This window comes from Falco naumanni, chromosome 4, assembly GCF_017639655.2.
Source record: "Falco naumanni isolate bFalNau1 chromosome 4, bFalNau1.pat, whole genome shotgun sequence".
NCBI lineage: Eukaryota > Metazoa > Chordata > Aves > Falconiformes > Falconidae > Falco > Falco naumanni.
In genome coordinates this window covers 62,468,341-62,484,915 of record NC_054057.1, presented here as the reverse complement: position 1 = coordinate 62,484,915, position 16,575 = coordinate 62,468,341, and the positions used below count along the sequence as shown (strand labels likewise).

General features: G+C 64.2%; 1 protein-coding gene across 1 annotated transcript; it reads left to right on the top strand.

The window, feature by feature from the left end:
- Positions 1–1,357: 1,357 nt before the first annotated feature.
- Positions 1,358–15,234, top strand: LOC121086534 (zinc finger protein 850-like). The gene is made up of 5 exons (XM_040590436.1): positions 1,358–1,819; positions 3,624–3,732; positions 4,528–4,641; positions 5,062–7,802; positions 12,131–15,234. The coding sequence occupies exons 1-5, from the start codon at positions 1,796–1,798 to the stop codon at positions 13,457–13,459; spliced, it is 4,317 nt and encodes a 1,438-aa protein (XP_040446370.1). The 5' UTR covers positions 1,358–1,795; the 3' UTR covers positions 13,460–15,234.
- The last annotated feature ends 1,341 nt before the right edge of the window (positions 15,235–16,575 follow it).

Sequence of the window (16,575 nt, the reverse complement as noted above, 5' to 3'; positions counted from 1 at the left end):
ACTCAGGAACCCCCGGGCGTTCCCCGCCATTGCCCTGTCCTCGCTCCAAGAGGGAGGCGGGAAACGCTTCATGACTTCCCGGGACATTAGAAACGGGTTTGGTGTGGGAAAAGTGACGGGGGAGAGCTGAGAGGAAAGGAGGCAGAGGAGGGGAGGTCGCGTTTGTCCTGCCGTGGGCAGCCCCCCTGGGAGCGCCCCCCCGGGCAGTGCTGTGCTGGCCAACCCACTTGCCACACAACGGATGTCGTGGCCAAAATCTGCTGAGCTGAGCACAGGATCTGGCGCCTGCGGCCACCCCCACACCCAGCTTATTGTCACTGGTGTCCTGTCCCTGTCGAGTGGCAGCACAACCCAGCTGTGACCACCAGCGCAGAGCCCCTCTCCGGATTGTACCTGGCATGCCTCAGCCCCCCACCGCAGCCCCGGCCCCTCTCCCCACCTGCATGCCCTCAGACAGCTGCCTGCTAGCCCGGGGCTTCCCGGGCCGTAAGCAGATTCAGGTCCAGGGGAATTTTCATGTTTTGGCGTCAAGAGTTCTCCCCTGAAGCTGGTTCTTCCCCTTGGGGCAGGGTTTGCAGGCAGCTCACTGCCAAGGGACTGGGTTTGTGCCGTGGCCTCAAGGCCCTGCCTGCGCCGCTGCCACCTTCTTCCTGCTGCTCCAGCAAGCCTCGGAGGACTCCCCCCGCCCCCCGAATTCCCGTTACTGCCTCTCCTTGGCTGTGCCGGCTCTGTAACCGGCTGTGGGGAGCGATGCGGTGTGGTGAAACACATACACAAAGCCCTGGCAGGGCCGCTCACCAGGGCTGAGCTGGCTGCGGGATCCATCAGTGCCTGGTGGCATTAGCGATCGGGAGCTAGTGACGCCTCACGCAGCAGAGAGCTGTGTCCCGCTGCTGTGACACCCCCTGGGACATGCCCCCCGGCAGGTGTCCGCACCAGAGGGTCCGGGGCCCTGAGTGCGGTACGCTGCCAGGGAGGGGTGGGATCCCAGCCGGCTCCCACGCGGTGTGGCTCTGCAGCCAGATTCCAAAAATAGTTCTAATTAGGCATTTGTCAAAGCGTCCCAGTCGCTGCCGGGGCTTTTTAAGGGTGATGTGGGGCTTGCGCGTGGATGGGGGGGGTCTAATCCGAAGTGTCGCTGCAGTAGCCCCCTCCTCGAGGCACCGTGTCCTGCACAGGACGCTGGAGAGGAGGGAACAGAGCGGGCACCCCCGGAAAAGGTGGGCAAGAGGTTCCTTTCCGACCAGCACTGGGCAGAAGGCGTTTTGCTGGTGGGTCACGGAGCGGGTGCTGGGGGGGGAGGTCAGCCGGAGCGGGGCTGGGTGGCACAGGAGCGGGCATGGCTGGCGAGGCGGTGCCGGGAGCTGTCGCTGCCAGTCCCTACGGCCGCACGCAGCGCTCGGCGTGTGGTGACAGGCCTCTCGGCGTGGACTACAAATCCCAGTAGCGCTGCGGGGAAGCTTCGCTGTAAACAGAATGAATCCGGGCCAGACCCTGGGGTCAGCGCCTTCCTCTCCCCTAAAATAACTCGGAGGAGGAGGAGGGATACAGACACTGGCAGAGCCTCTCCCGAGGCCGGCGCGCCGCTCCAGCTTTGCCTGCCGGCGTGCTGCGCTGCTTGCTCTGCTCACCCGCTCCTCTCTCTCGCCCTCGCAGGGACCTGCAGCAGCCATTTGGAGGAAGTCGAGGAAGCTCGGAGCCCGCGACCCTGGCGGAAGGCGGAGGACAGCCGCCGCCCCGTGCGCTCCTCGGAGCTGATGTCCTCTCCCCTCGCCGGGCGGCCCTGAGGGGAGCGATGTCTGCGGGGGGAGCGCCCCAGGTACGTGCGGGGCACTGGCGGAGGGCAGTGGCTTCCCCGCCGTCCCTGGGGAGGGGAAAGCCCGAAGCGGGGCCAGCTCTGGCCGGGTCCCTCTGCGGCAGGGCAGGGCGGCTGCTGGTACGGTTGGGAGGAGCCCTGCTCCGCTTTCATGCCGCGACATTTTGGGGGGGGGCTCTTGGGGTTTTCCCAGGGGCTGGGAGCTCTTCTGGTGATTTCTCCTCGTCATTTGGAAATACTGGTGCCCAAGGAGCCGCGCTAACCCCGTGTGAGACTTTTTTTCTTTTAAATTGGCGCTTCTTAAAGTTACGGCAGCCGTCAGAGCGCGGGCTGGGCTCCGTGTCTCCTGCCATCTGCTCTCCTTGTGCTCCTGCCAAGCTACAGAGGAGTTTTGAGGGAAGAGAGGAATCCTGGGGAGGGAGGGTGGGTGGATTGGGTGTCGAGCTTCCCAGGAGAAGCCACTTTGCCTCCTTAAGGAGGTCTCCTCCTTTGGTCGAGGTCCAGGCTGGGTTGGCAGCGGGGCCGGGTGATTGCACCCAGGCAAGGGATCCACTTGGGAGAGAAGTGATCTTGTTAGAGAGGGTGACGAGCGTGTGGCTTCAGCCCTTAGTGAGCTCCATTCAAGGGTTTTGCTGATGAAGAAACTGAGGCACGGAGAATTCCTGTGCCAAAACAAGTCAGTGGCAAAGCGGGAGGTCTTAGCCTGAGCCCTTGTGCCTGCCTGGAGCTCTGCCCTGCCCTCCCACACCTCTGCCTGCACCTCCCTGCTCCTTTCCTGAAGGATTAGAGCTACCTTTTGACACGCCGTGTGTCACGGCTCAGGGGCAGCAGTGCCCAGTGTTGCGGCTGGTCTGCTGGGCAGAGCCAGCCCTTCTGCCTCCTCCAGTGTCGCATCAGCTTTTCCCAGCCCTCCACAGGGAAGAGGGCCCAGGAGTTCTCCCACTCGCGCTGCAGGAGCTCTGGAGTCCGAGGAGAACACCCTGGTGGTGATCCTGCTGAGTCAGGACCCTGTTAGCTCTCAAGTTCAGGTTCAAAGAGGTGCAGGGGCTCTCTGAGGGCCCAGGTGTTTGAAGTGGTGCGGCATGTCTGTCACCCCGGGCCAGGTGCACGCCTCGCTGTGGGGCAGATCTTGCTGGTGGCAGCCCATGGGCATTGGGTACCGATCCAAAACCCCACCGCTGTCAGATTGTTGAGGTTGGAAAAGAGCTTTAAAATCATTGAGTCCAACCATTAACCCAGCACTGCCAAGCCCACCACTAAACCATGTTTCTAAGTGCCACGTGTACATGTCTTTTAAATATCGCCGGGGATGGTAACTTCACCATGTCCCTGGGCAGCCTGTCCCAGTGCCTGACCACCCTTTCAGGGAAGATGTTCCCCAACCCCCAGTCTAAACTTCCCCTGGTGCAACTTGAGGCTGTTTCCTCTTGTCCTGTCACTTGTTCCTGGGAGCAGAGACGACCCCCCCCCTCGCTGCACCCCCCTGTCAGGCAGCTGCAGGGAGCGAGAAGGTCCCCCCTGAGCCCCCTTCTCTCCAGGCTGAACCCCCAGCTTTCCCCTGAGTCCCCCCCCCCCCCCCCCCCAGGCTGGTGCCCCAGCCCCCTGCCCGGCTCTGGACACGCTCCAGCCCCTCAGGGTCTGGCTGGTGCTGAGGGGCCCAAACTGAGCCCAGCATTTGAGGGGCGGCCCCCCCAGTGCCCAGCGCAGGGGGATGGTCGCTGCCCTGGTCCTGCTGGCCAAAACCCAAAGAAACAAACCCCTAGAAGGTGATGGTGATCTGCTGAAACTCTTCTCTCTCCTGGACCAGCCTGCCCATGCCCTGAACCTGCTCCCTTACCCCAGGCTGAGCGAGGTGCCGAGAGCCGGACACGAGCTGGATGCTGTTAGCACGGAGATCCCATCTGACCCCTGCACAGGTGACTGCTGGGGCTGGTGGGTGGTGGGCGGGTGGCCTCGTGCCAGACATGCTTCACTGCCATGGGAGGGAGTGTTTGTGGGTACACTTGTGTGTTCTTTGGAGTGTTTTGCCATTGCTGCTGCTGCCAACACCGCTCTTGGCGAGGCAGGGCTGGAGCAGGCTCTGCCTGGGAAGGTTTCTGATCATTTAGGGTGTTACAAACTGCAGCGGCACAGTTGTAGGTAGCCCTGCGGTAACACCAATTCCAACTGAGTGCTGGCAATGGTCTCCTCCTGAGCAAGGTGGGGCGGCGCAGGGGGTGACACAAATACCATATGTAAATATATGCATATGTGGCACCATCTGGGAACTGGAGGCAGGTCCTTTGGCCTCTCTGCCAGCCGAGCCCTGCTAAAGGCAGAGACTTCTCTTCTGCTTGGGAGGCTCAGGTTGGAACTAATCGCATTTTTGTGGTAACCTTTGAAATCTGATCATAAAAGCATTGTGCGGGATCTAAGGTTACCTGGGTGAGTGTGTGAAAGGCTGTGGAAGGAATAGTTTTCCAAAGAACGGCGCTCCTTCCCACCTTTCGCATTGCCAGAAGAAGGGAGCCTGGTGCTGGTATTTCCTTTTATCTTTAATTACACTTCAGGCATCAGAAGCTTAAAATAGATGAAAGCGATGCCCCCAGGCCTCGTTAATTTTAGCTTGTTTGTGAATTAACGCAGGCATCTCCAGCGTAACGACGCCTGTGCCGAATGCGTGTTTTGCAGTGTGACAGTTCATGGTGACCAGCTCTTATCCCTTCAACCAGGCTACAGATTTTTCAAGCCCGGTGGTTTGTTTGGTATTAAACAGTCGGAGGAGCCGTACACTGAAGGCCAGCAGATGCAGGAGGAGAGCAAGATCCTTGTCAGCCCCTGTGCAGGTAGGTGCTCCATGTGTCCCAGAGGTGGCTGTGGGAGGCGTGGGAAACTGGCCTTGGCAGGGGATGTTCCTCTTGTAGGCAGAGGCCAGTTTTTGGCCACTCTGGGCCAGTTTGTGGCCATTTTGAGCCATTTTGCAGCCGTTTTGAGCATTCTGAGCCAGTTTGTGGTCATTTTGGGCCAGTTAATGGCAAGTTTTTGCTATTGCTGTTGCTGCCGTTCCTGGCAAGTCGGGGGTGGAGTGAGCTCATCGGGGTTCTGCTCTGCACTGCAGTTACGAACTGCAGTGATTTAGGTTTTAGGCAGTACTGCGAGGATCAGGGAGTTGGACTCTGATCCTTACGGATCCCTTCCAACTTGAGACATTCTGTGGTTCTATGAAAGACTCTGAAATTAATGTCTTGAATCTTTTTGAAATCTAGTTGAGCCTGGTCGAGTGAATAAAGTTGAGCAGCCTGAGGAGAAACCCGGGGCAGCTGCTGGCTCCTTGGAGCTGTATCCCGCAGCCGCCAGCAGTTCCGGCCGCTGGTTTCATGGTGGGCAGCGTGTGCCTGAGCGGGCGAGCGTGGAGAGAGATGGTGCCACCAACCTCAGCCCGCTCTCCACCCGGGTGGCCTGCTGGGTGCCACAGCTTGGTGCTGGCCCTTTCCGCTGCGCCCAGTGTGGGAAAGGCTTCCGCCAGAAGCAAAGCCTCATCACGCATGAGAGGATCCACACTGGAGAGAAACCCTACAGGTGTGGGGACTGCGGGAAGAGCTTCAGCCAACGGCCCAACCTCCTGACCCACCGCCGTGTACACACGGGTGAGCGTCCCTTCCCCTGTGCCCAGTGCGGCAAGAGCTTCAGCCAGAAAGCCAACCTCCTGGCCCACCAGCGCATCCATGCTGCCGGCGAGAAGGCGCTGGCAGGGGGTGAGCAGGAAGATGGGGCTTCCAGCAAGCCCAAGCTGCGATCCCAGCAGAGGAATTACCAGGAGGACACCCCTTTTGTCTGCCCCGAGTGTGGGAAGAGCTTCAGGCAGAAGCCCAACCTCATCACTCACCGGAGGATCCACACCGGCGAGCGTCCCTTCACCTGCTTCCTCTGTGGCAGGAGCTTCAACCAGAAAACCAACCTGGTCACCCATTACCGCGTGCACACTGGGGAGCGCCCCTTCGCCTGCACCCAGTGTGGCAAGCGCTTCACCCAGAAAACCAACCTGGTGACACACCAGAGCACCCACACTGACCTCCGCCCCTACCCCTGTGGGCAGTGCCAGAAGTGCTTCAAGGACAAAGTCTCCCTCAAAGCCCACCAGAAGACTCACGCACCACGACAGCGGCGCTGCCCAGGCCGCAGCCCAGCCGCCGGCCTGCCCTATGGCGCTGCGCCCACCCTGCTGCAGCCCGGGGGTCCTGAGCAAGAGGGCCCTTTCAGCCCCATGCCACCGCTGCCCATTCAGAAGATCCCTGAGGGCCAGGAGCTGTATTCGTGTACGGAGAAGAGCTTTCCCCCGAAGGAACCACTCCTGCCACACCAGCAGGCCCCACTGGGTGAGCAGACCTTCCCCTGTGTCCAGTGCGGGGAGGGGTTTTGCCAGAAGGTGACTCTCCTCCGGCCACAGCATGGCCCTGCCACCGAGGCTGCCGGGGGGTGCACCGCAGCCTTCAGCCACGGCCCGCACCTCCTGGGGCACCTGGGGGTGCAGCCTGTCCTCGGGGATGCAACCCCCCCGGCTCCCCAGGCCCCCGGGGCGGAGAAGCCCTTCATCTGCAACCAGTGCGGCAACAGCTTTGGCCTCTGGCTCTCCCTTGTGGCCCACCAGAAGACCCACGTCGGGCAGAAGCCCTACCCCTGCCCCGAGCATGAGAAGAGCTCCAGTGATGAGCTGTCTCCCAAAGCTCCCCAGGAGAAGCAGGTGGAGGGGAGGGCCTGGGTGTGCCCTGAGTGCGGGAGAAGCTTCGTCCAGTACGAGCGTTTGGTAAAACACAGGCAAAACCACCGGGGCCGAGGGCCCTACCGCTGCGATGTCTGTGGGAAGAGGTTCAGCCTGAAGACCAACCTGGTGACCCACCAACGCATCCACACTGGTGAGCGTCCCTTCACCTGCGGGGTCTGCGGCCGCCGCTTCAACCAGAAGGGCAACCTGGTCACCCACTACCGTACGCACACCGGGGAGCGCCCCTTTGCCTGCACCCAGTGCGGCAAGCGCTTCGCCCAGAAGCCCAACCTCATTGCCCACCAGAAGACCCACACCGGCAGGCAGCCCTTCACCTGCCTGGAGTGTCCCAAGCGCTTCAAGAGCAAGCTCTCCCTGCGGGTCCACCAGCGAGTGCACGTGGCTGAGAGACCCCAGAGTGAGCCAGGCCAGGCCCCCAGCCTGCAGACCCACCCTGGGAGCCCCTACCCCTGCTCGCTCTGTGGGGAGACCTTCGAGGAGCACGGGGAGCTGCAGCTGCACCGGCAAGGCCACACCGGAGAGCGGCCGCATGCCTGTGCCGAGTGTGGGAAGAGATTCCGGCAGAAGGTGAATCTGGCCGTACACCAGAGGACCCACACTGGGGAGCGGCCATTCCGTTGCGCTGAATGCGGGAAGGGCTTCAGCCAGAAGGCTCACCTTCTCCGGCACCGCCGGACGCATGCCGGCGGTATCCCGCCCTCCTGCTGCGAGGGGACCTGCCCAGCGCACCAGGAGCAGCCAGATGGGAGCGGCGCTCCCCTGGGAAAAGGGGCAGAGCCGCCCAGCATGCTGCTGCCCCCCTGCTCCCGTGGAGCTGCTCATGGATCACTGGCTCGGGAGGAGCTCCGGCCGGGAGCGCAGCCCCCCAACAGACCGGAGAGCCCCTCTGGGGCGGCCGACATCCTCCTGCAGCTGATGCAGGAAGACCACCACCTTGTGCCCGGTTCCCACCACCCGCAGGAGGGTCCCGCGGGGCAGTGCCCCTGTAAGTGCACCGAGGGCGGGGAAGGCTTGAGCCCGAAGCCACCGAGCCTGCCACCGCAGTGCTGCTGCGCCGACTGCGTGAGCCAGCGACAGCTGCTCCTCAAGCCCCAGCCCGACTGCCGAGCGGAGCTCTGGTGCAAGTACGGTGGCTGCGGCAGAAGCTTTGAGGAGAAACGAGTCCTGAGAGTGCCTGAGAGAGCGCATGGTGACGAGAAGCCCTCGCCATGCCCCAGCTGCTTGTAACGCCCGCGCAGGCTGCTGAAAACCTGCCTCTGGGCGAGGGACTGGACCTCATCGCTCTTGCACTAAAAGACACCAAACCTAATGAGGCGGCGGCTGGCGCTGGGGGCCCATTGCTGACCAAACAAGGACAGTGCCGAGGGAAAGCTGCAAGCTGGGACTCGTGGTGCCTACCAGGATGTGGTGGTGGCGGTGGTGGGGGCTCAGGAGGAGCGTGGTGGTTTTGGGAACTGAGGACCCTGCGGGTGGGTATCGAATGGGGTGAAGCAGGAGACCGACTCTGATGCACCGCATGAGCTTTCTGTCTGGTGAACATACCAAATCTATGGAGGGGACGGAGCTAAGGAGCAGTGGCAGGGCCCTGGGTCCACGATCTTCGCTCCTGCTGTGGCCGCACAGACTGTAGGGAGTGGGAAGAGCTTGGGATCTGGGATCTATCGGCTTAAAAACTGCTTCCATCATGCAGCAGACCTTGCAGTGGCACGCCTGCCTGCTCCTGCCTTTGGTCCAAGCAGAGGCCCAGAGACAGCCATGGGGCAGAGAGGGGCCTCTGTGGGTCACAGGTTTCTTTCCAGAACCCTCCATCCTTCTCCTCCAGACTGGACATCATTCCACAAGAATGCGTTTGGACTGGAAGAGCCGAGACCCGCTGGCAGCTGCCAGTGGAGGGGAGCAGCCTGGCCAGGCTGGGTGGGAGGAGAGCACTGCAGGAGGCAGGGAGAGCTGGGGAGAGGTGTCTGGGCCCTTCCTGCCTGGGGGGCCACCTCCTGCCAGCGCTCCCTGGCCAATGTGGCAGGGTCCAGCTGGTGGCTTCCGTGGGGGTGGAGCAGAGGCGCTGGCCGAGCACCGGAAAAATGAGAAACAGCCGGGAAAACGGCGTGGAAGCATCTCTGCTCACCTCTGCTTCCCAAAGGGACCCGGGAGGAGCCTGCCCTCTGAGCCCGGGGAGGGGGGGGGCACGCAGGGTGATGGGGGGGTGGGGAAGGGGGGGTGTAGCTTTTGCTTCTCTACTTGCTCTGTGGATAATCTTTCTGACTAGCACCTCTTTCTGGTACTCAGTTAACTTCTGGATAAGTAACCCACATGCACTGGGGTGGTGGCCATAGCCTGTGGAGCTGTGGTGGTAGCTTGTGGCAGTGGTGTCCACTGTTTCCCTGCTGGCATGGGTTCCTGGCTGCCGGCAGCGGCAGGGGTGCCTGGGAGGCACAGGTTGCTTGCCAGGGCTTGCCTGGTGCATCTCTGCTTCCCTGTCGGCGCAGCAGAGCCCATGGTACCGGGAGGCGAAGCTGGGGAGCCATGTTGGCGGGGCAGAGCTTTAGAAATGGGAACCGAGCGCCTGAAAGCCAGCGTGGTTGCGGAGGGCACTTTGTCTGGGAGGGGAAACCCACCTCGGCTGTTGCGTCCGAGGGGCGCCACTGGCCCACCGCTCCCCTCCCATGTGCCACCAGCTCTGCCCGGCTGTGCCACAGCAGCCGTGTCTTGCCGCGCTGGTCTGTAGAGCCACGTGGCTGCAACCACTGGACAGTGACCTTCTTTGCAAACACCTGGGATGGCGTTACCGCAGCCCAGCTCAGCACCACGCTGCTCACCACCAGCACCCAGCTACTTGCGTATGTTCTGGGGGTGCAGCGTAAGGGGAGGCTTTGTCACCTGCCGGGGACCAGGGCGGCAGCTGGGGGGACGCCGGGATGATCACGACTGGAGCTTCGGCTGGGGTGCAGCACCCTGAGCCAACAGCAGCCAGCTGGGAGCTGCCTGGAACCCAAAATCTGGTAGGTGGGGGTGGGTGTCCACCCCTGTCCCCCCTCACCCGCTCTCCCCAGGGCACGTGTGCCACCCTCCTCCCCTCTGCCCCGCTCCAGCAGCATTTCAGGTCCTTGCAATTCTATTTTTTTGAGGTTATTTAAAATAAAAGCTTTCTCACAGCAGGTTCCTGGCTCTGGCCTGGGAAGCGTCGGGGCTGTGCTGCGGCATGAGCCTGGCCTGGGAGCTGGGGCCAGTCTGCGGCAGCAGGGTCTGCCCTGGGCTTGCACCCGGGCTGGAGTGTGGGCTTGGGCGAAGGCATGCGAGTTTCTGGCTCGATCCAAAGCTCTTCCTGACCCTTGAGGCCAGAGCCGTGTCCCTGGGCCACCAGCCACCTTCCTGGTTGAGCCAGGGTGCCTGGCCACCTGCAGCTCGGTGGGCACGCTGCGTGCCAGCTCTGCTGGCCCCTGGCCCCACTCACAGGGACCACCAGCACAGCCAAGGGAGGGGCACTGGGCCTGGCTTTCTCCCCTACTGACAGACAGAGCACAGCACTGGATGGCACCTGGCCTCTGTTCTGCGGCCGTGGCTCTGCAGGAGGGCAAGCTGGGGCTCAGGGTTGTGTTGGGCCTCGTTACCAGTAATGCCACTGGCTGGGAAGCCCCTCTGCGGAGGAAGCCTTTGCCAAAGCCACCAGCCCTGGGCTCCCCTTGCCCCACGGAGCACGGCATCCCCTGGCGAATGCCCCCAGCACTGCCCAGGCTGCTCCATGGGTGCTTTAGCCACGAGCTGCACATGGCTGCGCTGCTCACCACGCTCTGGCGGGGACATGAAGCCGAGGTGACCTCTGGCTATCCCCCTATCACTGTACCCGGACAGATGTCCCCTGTCCTGTCCCACGGCAGCCCCTGGCCGCACACCTCCACCAGAATGGGAGCAGTACCAGGTCTGTGGCTGCCAGCTGCATCCTGGCTGTCCCCACTAGACCTGCAATGTCACCCCCGGCCTGCTTCAGCACTCATCGTCACAGTCCCATTGGGGAGAGGACATGTCCCCACTTGTTCCCCGCCAGCCAGTTCCTGGCTTTGGCTCTGGAAGGCAGGTGTGGATGGTGTTTTGGCATCACCCGGCATGTCAGGCCTGGGCAATGGGGTGATAGCAATCTCTGCCGACGGCATCCCAGCCCGCCTGGCTGCCGAATGCTGACAAGCTGCGGCCTGCAGGGAGCCTTTGTGCCGAGCGTGCCTGGCGGGTGCCCAGGGCTGGCCCCGGCTGTGCCGCGCTGCCGCCACCCTCCCGTGCGCTCTGTGGCCACTGAACCTCTCCAGGACACCCAGGCTCAGTTATGGCCTGGAGGTGCAGGTGGTGCCACCAGCTCCCGGTGGTGCCGGTGCCCCAGTGCGGCAGCTGGGGATGCCAGGAGACCTCGACAGGGAGAAACGCCTGGTCCCTGCTGCAGCAGGAGCTCAGGGCCAGCATGGCCCCAAGCCCTGCATGGTGTGGCCCCAGTGCCCAGCCATGGGCTCCTATCCCCGTGACATCCCTGTGCTCGGCCCCAATGTGGCAGGCGGGTGCCAGGCTCTGTGCCGTGGGGCCTGTGTCATAGCGCTGCTGCCATCACCACCAGCCTGTGGCTCAGCAGGGACCGGTGCTACCGCCAGCTTTGTGCCAGGGTAACTGTCATGTCTGCCACACCACCACCGAAACGTGGGCCAGTGCTCCTGACGATGGCCGGTGGCACACGGGCACCACTGGGCTGCAGCTCCCTGCGCTGGTGGGGGGATCCCCCCATGCTGGCAGCCCCCCAGCATGGCCAGGCCCGGCACAGGCGAGCCGGTCTCAGTGTGGGAGAAGCTGCGGGTCCCGCGTGGGCTGGGGTAACTCGCTGTCACCAGGGTGTCCCAGCCCTGAAGCTGCCGCGACAGCTGCCCCACATGCTGGACAAGGGTCCTGCGGCACCGAACGCACCCGGGACCCTGACCCCGGCCGGCGCAAGGGGGCCACTCCCGCATGAAGGGGCGCTCGGCAGTCCCGCGCCCACCCGAGTCACCCGTGGGCTCGGAGCCACGTGGCTGAGCACCCCGGTCGGTCCCCCCGTGGGACCCCCGCCGCTCCCGGCCCCGGGGTTTGCAGCACTTGAGGCCGGGCCCTGCGCCCGGGGGGGCCGCGCTGCGGTGGGCTGGGGCGCGGGGGTGTCCGGGGAGGGGTCCGGGGGTGCTGCCGGGCCCGCTCCGCCGGGGCCCGCGGGCGGAGCCGCCGCAAGGCCGGGGTGACGGGCGCCGGTGCGTCAGGCGGGCGGGGCCGGCGGGACGCGGCGCGGCGGCGGAGCGGGGCAGGTCGGTGCCGGGGAGGGGGGACAGACGCGCCGCCGGGGGGCACCGGGGAGCCCCGGGGGCGGGGCGGGGGTAGCGGGGACGGGAACCGGGACCCCCCAACACGCGCTCCGGCCAGCCCCGGGCCGGCCCCCCCCGCCTGGAAGCGCCGCGGACACGCGTGGGAGCCGCCGGCCCGGGCTGCGCGGGGGGAGCCGGGAGCGGGGCGGGCGCGGGCGGCGCGGTTGGGCCCGGCCCCGCTGGGCTCGGCTCGGCTCGGCTCAGCCCAGGTGGGCCCGGCTCGGTTCGGCTGGGCTTGCCCGGCGCGGGTGGGCTCGGCTCGGCTGGGCTTGGGTGGGCTCAGCCCGGCTGGGCTCAGCCTGGCTTGGTTTGGGTGGGCTCAGCTCTGCTCGGGTGTGCTCTGCCCGGCTTGGCCCAGCCCGGCCTGGCTCGGCCCTCATTGCTGCTCCGGTTGAGGCCGGGCCCTGGCACCTTCCCCCTTGGGGCTGCTGCAGCTCCCATATCCCCCATATCCCTCATATCCCCCATACCACCCACACCTCCTGTACCCCCTATATCCCCTGTACCCCCTGTACCACCCACACTGGGATACCTCGACACGGCAGCCGGGGCAGGGCAGGGGGCACAGGTGGGTGGGAGCACCCCAGGGGTGGCTCGGTGGGTGCTGGTGGTCCTGGCACAGCCCAGCCTGGCCGGTCGGCAGAGGCGCAGGGCCAGTGCGGGGGCTGCAGCCCTGGTGTTTCCCCCCCCCAGGGATGCGGGTGCCGTGACTCACAGTGGGTGCCCATGACAGACCTGGCTTCGCCCATGGGCGAGAGCCCCTTCGCCTTCCCAGGCGGCGAGGAGGGGCTGGGGGACGAGAAGGCGCTGGTGATCCACAGCCAGGCAGAGGAGGAGGCGGAGAAGGAGTTCAAGTGCATCCTCTGCGGGGAATGCTTCGGCCAGCAGCCCAGCCTTGCCCGACACCAGAAGCACCACGCTGGGGAACGCACCTTCATCTGTGCCGAGTGCGGCAAAGCCTTCAGCCTCAAGCACAACCTCATCATCCACCAGCGCATCCACACTGGGGAGCGTCCCTACCAGTGCGGCGTCTGCCAGAAGAGCTTCAGCCTCAAGCAGAACCTGCTCACCCACCAGCGCATCCACAGCGGTGAGAAGCCCTTCTCCTGTCAGCGCTGCGGGAAGCGCTTCCGTGAGCAGCGCTTCCTCCTCAACCACCAGCGCACCCACGCCGAGGACCGGCCTGGCACTACCACTGACACCGATGTCCAGCCCGGCGGCAGCCGCTCACCAGAGCCTCATGAGGCAGCCAGCGGCCCCTTCGCCTGTGCCCGGTGTGGGAAGAGCTTCAGCTGCAGGAGCAGCCTGGCCATGCACCAGCGCAGCCATGGTGGGGAGCGGCCCTTCACCTGCCCCGACTGCGGCAAGACCTTCAGCCAAAAGGGCTCCCTGAGGATCCACCGGCGCACCCACACCAGTGAGGCCCCCTTCGCCTGCGCCCAGTGTGGCCAGAGCTTTGCCCAGAAGGGCAACTTCACCGCGCACCAGTGCACCCATGGGGCTGGGGCTGCCCTCACATGAGCCCCCGCCCCACCTCGACACCCCCTGCCCACACCGGCCCCCCTCCAACCACAGGTCCTGCGGTGCCCGTGCCACCTTTGGGGCTGCCCCCCTCAGCCAGTTCCCACCACAGGGTGCTCCACTCGCACTCCCTCCTGCAACGGGGAATTCTGTCCTGCGGGAGCTGGGGGTCACTAGACGCTTCCCTGGGGTTACGGGACAGCGCTGTCGGCACGGTGCAGGGAAGCCACCAGCATACCTGCTCGGGGCACGTCACACGGCTCAGCCGCACACACAGCCGTGTCCAGCCTGACAGGATGCCAGGGAACGCCCAGGGCCGTGCTGCTCGCCTGCTTCCCACCCCTCGTCCTCCTGCTGGGTTTTTTCTCCTGATGGCTAGGAGGCCATTCCTACCAGCACCAGGAGCCTCAGGCTCTCCTGTCCCCTGTGCCAGGAGGAGCCTCATGCAGCCCCCGCAGTTCCCTGGGAGCCCTTCCTCCCCCTTGCCCAGCACCACAGTGGTGCAGCCTCGTGCTGCAGCCTAAACCCCTTGGATCAGGGTGAGAGACCATGGAGGAGGAGGAGGAAGAGGAGGGAGGTTTCCCCAGGGCATCCGCACGCCGTCCCCCTGCCCTGGCTGGCATGGCTGCAGTCCACTGCGGTGAACCCACTCGCCAGCCAGCATGGCCGAAGTGCCAGGTGCTGGCGCAGGGTAACCTCTGCTGTGATTGCTCACCCAGGAAATGACAGCTGTGACTGCCGGAGCAGAGCCGGACCTCAGCAGCTGCCAGCCCCATGCCACATCCTGCAGGGATGGAGCCGCACCACCGGGCATGAAGAGGAGGAGGCAGTGGCTCGCCCCGGCTGCATGGAGAGCCCCCAGTGGTGCAGAAATCACACGAAATAAAAATTACATAAAACACAAAGCTCGAGGGTGGAGACTGCTTCCCCACTGGCAGCAGCTCCAGCATGGAGGAGGGACTGCAGTGAGGTAGGGGGCTGCACCCTGCTGCGGCAAGGCAGAGACCCCCAGCCCAGGCAGCGCAGAGGTCCCAGCACGGTACCAGCGGTGAGGAGCTGAAGGATGACAGCGGCGGGTAGCACCTGGCCAGGAAGGTGTGGGGTGAGGGCGGCAGGGAGGACGCAGGGTGGGAAGTCTCCACTCTGACACCAAACCGCGGTGGCAAGCCAGAGCCTGGCTGGGAGAAGTGAGATGCACCAGGGTGGGAAAACCTCTGCCATGCCGGGCACATGCGGCTGCAGGAGAGGACTGGCACATGGCACAGCTCTGGCTCCTGATGAGGCCAACGTCCTGGTCGCTGCTGAATCCTGAGGGAGCTGAGCCAGGGCTCCCTCCTGCAGACCCTCCCTGCACCCTTGTGTGACACCCTGGGCCAGCCGCAGGATCCAGGTCAAGTGTCCCCACTGGGGGGGACATGTGGCACTTCACAACACCCCAGCCTTCACCTGGTGCCAGCAGCGCTGCCTGTCCCGGGGCAGGATGCTCCATGCATGGAACAATGAACCAGAGCAGCAGAAATGCATTTTCCAAACCCAGGGACGTTGTTTCCCGAGCGTGTCACTCAGCACAGGGCCGTCCTGGTGGGCTGGCACCACGCTGCCCACGCGCTTCCCCCCAGCTCCCAGTACTCCCAGACAAGGAGCGAAGCCCTCACGGGTGCCTGCACAGGGACCCCCCGCACTGCCCTGTCCCCCCACCATCTCCTTTGCTGCTGTTGTGTGGAAATGCAGGTACTTCGATATGTATCATTAAACGAATTAAAGCCTGGAAAATCCCACGTCTCCATCTCACTGGGAACATGGGGAGCCCTGCTGGGTCAGCCCATCCCTGTGCTGGGCACGCAGAGCAAAGCTGGGAGAACTGTCCCGGCCTTCCCATCGGCACTCCGACCCCGCCGGAGTGTCCTGGAGAACAAATGCAAACATGTATTTAGCAAAGCCCCCAAGTCACGTTCCATGGTTGTGGTTCACAATGTGCAGTCAAGCCAGGAACCACATTCGAGTGATGGCTCTGGGTGCTGCACAGCGGCAGGGGCTGCTCTGCTGGGGCTGGGGGCGGGGGGCAGGGGCAGCTGCTGCTCAGGCTCACTGAGGCCACCCCTCACTGGGGATGGAGCCCCTTGGATGCCGGTGTGACCAGCTCTGCACCACCGCCTGCCAGTGAGCAACGGGCCGCATGGCCCCGCTCATCAAGGCACCGGCTCCATATGGCTCCTTCCCCTCTGGCATGGCCGGGGGGCGTTTCTCTCTCGTGAGTGGGCGTTTGAGCCTTGTGCCAGCTGCAGTGGTGTTTGCTCCTGTCTCCCACTCGCTTTTCCGGGCTCTCCACGTTGCCAAAGGCCCCACGTCACTGGTGGGATGATGGTGGAGCGAGACACCAGCTCACCGTCTGCAGCAAGCCCCTTGCAGGCATCCGTCCCAGCCCCCCCTTGCCTGGCTCGGTGCCTACCACTGTTGCTGGACCCTGTACTGGGGACCGGCAGAGTGTGCCCGCACCACCACTATCCCCAGGGAGGGATGTCACTGGGATGAGCAGCAGCCAGAGCAGGGGAACACCCAGCATGAGCTTGGGGACACCTCCACGGGCTCAGGCCTGGCGTGCTGGCTGCTGTGGTGAGCTGGGGCTGTGCCATGAGCTCAGCCTTCACTGCTGGCCCCCAAGCACCCCACCCTGGGTGCTGCCAGCCCTGGGCACCCAGGAAATCCTTTTTGTGCTTGGTGCCGCTGGAGCACCACTCATCACCGGTATTTTGAGGGTGCTGTGCCGGAGCAGGTTCCTGGCATGGCTTATGCAGTGGGCAAAGGACATTGGCTGCCAGTGTGGGGAGCATGGCTGAAGCTCTGCTGCCAGAATATGGGCTGTGGGGGGCAAGAGGAACGTCCTGGTGCCCCATGGCTGTCCCTGCCCCATAAACTCGGGCAACACAGTCACCATCCCAGCACATCCCCAGCTCAACACCTCCCACCCCTGCCCTGCCTCTCCTCACTGCCAGGCTCTGCCCCTGCCGCCCTCACCGGTTTTACAGCAGCGGTTCCCTTTTGCCTGACACCTGCCCTCGTGCAGCCGCCAACACAGAGCGCCCGAGCTGCCAACGGGGAAAACCATCGGCGGAACT

Excerpts from the sequence above, each read along its gene's own strand:
- LOC121086534 (XM_040590436.1), top strand. The coding sequence starts at position 1,796 with ATGTCTGCGGGGGGAGCGCCCCAG. Across the intron at positions 4,642-5,061 it reads CCTTGTCAGCCCCTGTGCAG|TTGAGCCTGGTCGAGTGAAT; the intron begins GTAGGTGCTCCA and ends TTTGAAATCTAG. Across the intron at positions 7,803-12,130 it reads CGCCATGCCCCAGCTGCTTG|GGCTCGGCTCAGCCCAGGTG; the intron begins TAACGCCCGCGC and ends TGGGCTCGGCTC.